The sequence below is a fragment of the Elephantulus edwardii genome, unplaced genomic scaffold (genome assembly GCF_000299155.1).
Source record: "Elephantulus edwardii isolate Elephantulus edwardi_28Jun2011 unplaced genomic scaffold, EleEdw1.0 scaffold00139, whole genome shotgun sequence".
In the NCBI taxonomy this organism is placed as follows: domain Eukaryota; kingdom Metazoa; phylum Chordata; class Mammalia; order Macroscelidea; family Macroscelididae; genus Elephantulus; species Elephantulus edwardii.
Window position 1 is genome coordinate 2,832,009 of NW_006399889.1, and position 5,543 is coordinate 2,837,551.

The window sequence follows — 5,543 nt, forward strand, 5'->3', positions numbered from 1 at the left end:
CGGCAGTGTAGTAGGATTTGAAATCAGGGAGTGAGATACCTCCTACCGTTCTTCTATTCTTAAGGAGTGCTTTGCTTATTCGGGGCTTTTTTCCATTCCTTACGAAACTGGAGATTGCCTTTTCCATCTCATTGAAGAATGGGATTGGTATTTGTATTGGGATTGCATTTAAATGTGTAAATTGCTTTTGGTAGTATTGCCATTTTCACAACATTGAGTCTTCCTGTCCATGAGCAAGGGATATTATGTATCTATTTCTAATTCCAACAAAAGACTATTAAAACACACAGCATGTTATCTCCAGCTCAGGTATACCCGTTTGGGATCTGCTGGAGTAGGGCCCTTCAATGAGTAAATATTTAAAACCTTCCTCCAGGTGATTTTGATGTGTAGTAGTATAGAAACAGTTTGTTACATAGTGGGTTTCCAAATCCAGGGGATAGTCACTTCGGATTCCCTTAGTACATTCATACATTATTACCTTTCTTCACACACTTCTTTTGAGACTTCAGAAGAGTTAGCTTTATTATTTAAATAAATAATGTATATATCATTTATGTATGTATTTATTTATAGTACAGCCGAAAGACTACCAGACATTGAAATTAGAAAAGAACATTTTAAAGTTCCTATTTGCTCTGACATTAACATTTACCAGTGAGTAAACTCAAGTGCTTTAAGTGCTTTACCCAAATTTGACTTTATGAATACACTTTTGCTTAGGACAGAATGTTATAGTAAATTCATTAGACATGCTTTGTTTTATTGCGCTTTGTTCTATGGCATGGCACAAATGCTGCTCTTTTTTTATTTTTTTACACAAATGGACTGTATTTGGAAACTGTACCTTGAGCAAGTTTGTTGGTATCATTTTTTCAACAGCGTATATGCTCACTTAAGGACTGTCTCATTTTGATAATTCTTTAAACCTTTTTCTTAATGCTGTTACCAACTTAATGGACTGCAGTCTAGTGTAAAACGGAAATGCACTCACTCACTGTGGCTGAGTAGGTTCTGACTCCTAACAACTGTCCATCCGCTTCCCAAGGCTGTAAACCTTAATGGGAACATTGCTCATCTTTCTCTTGTGGAGCAGTTAGTGTATTTGGACTGATGGAAACGCACCCCTTTGTTAAGCAGTCCAGTACCCTACAAACTCTGGGAAATCAGAAATTTGATATGACTTCCTTTGTTGCAGTGGTCTGCCTTTTAAGAGACAAACTATTTCTTGCAAAGAGTCATTTTAGGACATGGTATTTAGGAGTAACAAATACATTAGTTATATATTGTCCTTTCTCTTTCATTCTGTCTTCAACTTGGAATTGAGTTAAAGCTGATTTTATGTTGGGTTTCTGAGGTTATAATTCACATTCTTTCCCCTGCTGTATTTGAACCACTAGAGAAGTGGTTATAAACTCTATAAATGTACAGAAATTATGTTGGTTATAGAAGAGAGTTCAAGTCTTCTGTGCAAAGGTCACTATGAGTCCTATTTGACTCGATGACACTTTACCACTGCTAAATGAGACTACTGCTGTTCTATCTGGAGTAACATTCTTCCACTTTGTACACCACTCTTTGTCAATGTGTTGTATGAAGTAACCTGGGTTTGCTGTGATGCTGAACCTTGTGCCATTCAGTTATCAAATACCATAATGGTTTCTCAGTATGGACAGTGTTTGGTAGAGTGCCCAGTTGTAAAACAGGTTTGGAAGCAGGGGTGGCATCTACTTCATAAACCACATGCCTATGAAAACTCTATGAACTTGGAGAAACGATGATAGTTATGGAAAGGCATTAGGTCATTTATCATAGAGTCTCAATGAGTCCTGCTCAACTCATCGGCAGTCAACAACAGAGAAGTGTAGACTTTAGTTTAGGCAGCACAACTCCTTATAGACTCTGCTACCCCAGAGTGCCCTATTGACCTTTTAAAGGGGGTGTTTCCTCTTGGGAAAGCTTAGTACTTGTTCTCAGAATTCTGTTTTAATTCATTACTAAATTTAAAACTTTGGTTTTTTTACAATTGTTTCAGTAAGTTTTAGGTTTTTAAATTTTCTTAGGCTAATTGGTGCATCAGTTTATTATGTCAAAGTACTGAATTGTTTTTGTCATCATTTTTATTAACAGGTTGTACTTCAGGATTTAGATAGAAAAGAAAATGGTTTGCGTGATATATTAGCTGTTCTGACTATGAAAAGGTATGAAATCAAATGAGACTTGACCTTTTTGTAAATGTATTTCTTTTTTCAACCACTATCATTTTGTGCATGTGAGTCATTGAAAAGAAATTGTTTTACCAGCCAATTATACTTTGTACCTCTAGAATTACTACTCTATGTTACAAAGAAAAGTACATCTCAAAAAAAAAGAAAAAAAGAAAAGTACATCTCAAATTATTTGTATTCTGATTTTTTTTTTAACTTATTTTGTTCTTATTTGTTCTGTCGAGTCAGAACTGACTCATTGCTAGCCCTCCAGCAGGTTATCAGAGGTATCACATGAGAGGAGATTGTCCATCTAGCTTCTGCAGAGTATCTGGTGGATTTGAACAACTTACTTTACCCTCTAGGCCACCAGATCTATCCTTAATTATTTTAGGTAAAATCCATTTGAAAAACTGTACTAATTTAAGACATAAATGTTCTAAGATTTACCTGATTTTTTGTATATTTTTTTTATTTTATTTTATTTTTTTTTGTATGTATACCATCCAATCAGATCTGACTGGTATAGGAGGAAATTGTTCCTCCTTCTCCAGCAGAGCATCTGGTGGATTTGAACCATGCACTTCTGGGATTGCAGTGCAGCTTCTCGCCACTAGGCCACCAGAGCTCCCTAGATTTACCTAATACTTATTGTTTGTCCTATGAAACGATAAATTTATTTCACTAGTGCTATATTGAGCTATTGTCATTTCTTCCCTTTCACTGCTCTATTTTATAAGTTAATCCTTTCCATATTAATACTAGAGACAAATTATTCTTAGCAACAATTCTGGATTCATCAGGAAGGATTTGACTTTAAACTAGTATGATGCATCTTGAATTTATATAATTTACATAAAATTTTAAACTTGACATTTTTATCCTGGATTTTTAGGAAATCATTTTCTTAGGGGAAAATTTCTAAGAATTATGACTTAAGTTATTATACTATACTTGTAGACACTAATACTGTGTTTATCTTTCATATGCTAATTTCAAAACCTAAAATGATCTCATTTACTGTAAATTCTCAACTTAAGTACTTTATTGTTACAAAATAAGCTTATAAAATATTCCTTATTTTCTGTTTGTTTAGAGATGGATCTTTACATGTGACGTGCACAGACCAAGAGACTGGCAAATGTGAAGCGCTCACCATCGAGGTGGCATCTTAGCATTTCAGAGAAACCCTGCATTTTTTAGAACCAGATTGTCAGCATTCTTTGGTTTTGTTTATAAGTGATGTTTATATTAAAATACTTTTAAAATGAACTATGACTGTATGTTAATGATATTGTTCGATAATTTCTGTACTCTGTCGGGTCACCTTTGTTTGGAATGGGAACATATATGGATCTCTTCCAGTCAGTTGGCCAGATGGTTGTCCTCCGTAACTTGATGAGCACATTCCTGGGGACTTTTTTTGTCAATTATTACAGAGTAGCTTGGACTACCTCCTTCATCACCACAGGCTCTTGTCTATGGTTATTTCATAAAATTCTTTGTGTCAGCCATCTCCATTTGGTACAGTGACTCTGTATAATCCTTCCATCTTCTCTTAATGCTGCTTAGATCATTTAATATTCTGTCCAAATCATCCTTAAGTATTACAACTTGACGCTTGAATTTGTTCTTCAGTCCCTTCGGCTTAAGAAATGCCCTTTAGATTTTCTGACTCCAGGTCTTTGGACACTTCATTATAATACTTCCCTTTGTTTTCCCACTCTGCCCTTTGAAATCTTCTGTTCAGCTCCATAACTTCTTGATTTTTTCCCTTTGCTTTGCCTTCTTGGTGCCCTAATGCAATATTCAGTCTTCTGATACCCATCTTGGTCTTTTTTTCCTCCTCAGTCTTTGTAATGACCTTTTGCATTATTCCTGCATGATATTCTTGATATCATCCCACAGCTCATCTGGTCCAAAGACAAATTGCATTGGGGAAATCTGCTGTCGGAGACATTACCAGAGCACTGAAGAGCAATGATGTTAGTCTGGAGACTAAGGTGTGCCTGATCCAGGCCATGCTGTTTGCAGCTACTTGCTATGCATCAGAAAGCTAGACATTGACTATGGAAGATGAAGAATTAATCCCTTTGAATTGTGGTGCTGAAGAAGAGGATTGATTATATCATGGACTGCTAGGAAAACGAGCAGGTACATCCCAGAAAGGGTGAAATCAAGCTTCTGCTCAGAGGCAAGGATTCTGAAGCTCCATCTGACATATTTTGGACATGCTGCAATGAGAGACCAGTCCTTGGAGAGGGACATCATGCTTGGGAGAGTGGAAGGACAGTGCAAGAGAGTAAGACTTTTGATGAGATGGATTGATTTGAGTGTCTGGGGTGTTGGGAGAGGGTGTGTTGGAGACAGTGAGGTTGGCTCAGGATAGAGCAGGATTCAGGGCTGTTGTAAACAGGGTTGCTATGCATTGCAAGCGACAGAGTGGCATAAAACAACACAACTAGTCTGTCTTGTAAACAACAATACTGGTAATTGTTGGAAATTTTTTTAAATTTATGATGAACTACTAGTAAGAAAGCCATTAATAATTAAATTGTTTTGAGTTCAAGAGAGGAGATTTTACTAGAATTTTACCAGTCTTTCACTGATTCTTGTTTAGTAATTAACTAACAGAACAATTATAAATCCTAAATGGAAAAACAAAACTAGAGAACTGTACCTCTTTTTTATAGCTAAAAAATTGGGTCTATATGAATGTATACAAAGAAAGTTTGGAAGACTCAATACCAAGCACTCAACCGTGAGGTTTTGTGAAGAGAAATATGGATTTGCAATTTGGTCAAACTCTGTTTTTCTTTTGAAGTAAAAGGAGTTTAGAGATTAGTCATATATCCATTTACCATTGTACATTCACAATACTCAATGAATTACTAGTGAAAACACTTCCTCAACACAAAAATTTTACTAGAAACATGTTTTATAATTAACTAAGAATATCAGAGCCACTTGGCTAGTGGTACACCTCAAACCATAGTTCCCAGCAGAGTTTACAAGAGGAACCTACCAACGTATGTGTAAAACTAATTCTGTGATGTTTTTTACCTAGTCAAACTTTGATGTGTTTTATTATACTAAAGGTGGGTTTTAGGGAGATAATGTGATCATAGTCTTTTATTCCTAAAAGTGCAGAAACCATACTTAAGTTTTTTTCATGATTATTATGTAGCAAATTATTGATCACAGAGAGAATGCATATATAATTCGAAGTCCATAATCCTAGAGGCAGACTTGAAAACATACCTTTTTTTACTAAGAAGGAGTTACTGCTTAAGATATTTTCCAAAATTATATTGGAAATGAAGTAACTATATATAA

General features: G+C 35.4%; 1 protein-coding gene across 1 annotated transcript in view; it reads left to right on the plus strand.

Annotated features, from left to right (window-relative positions):
- Nucleotides 1-3,481, plus strand: part of HSPA14 (heat shock 70kDa protein 14) — a 39,985-nt gene extending 36,504 nt beyond the window's left edge. The window contains exons 13-14 of the mRNA XM_006894282.1: nucleotides 2,131-2,201; nucleotides 3,304-3,481. Of these exons, the coding sequence (XP_006894344.1) occupies nucleotides 2,131-2,201; nucleotides 3,304-3,382 (150 nt within the window). The 3' untranslated portion in view covers nucleotides 3,383-3,481. The remainder of the gene's footprint in view (nucleotides 1-2,130; nucleotides 2,202-3,303) is intronic.
- Nucleotides 3,482-5,543: the final 2,062 nt, after the last annotated feature.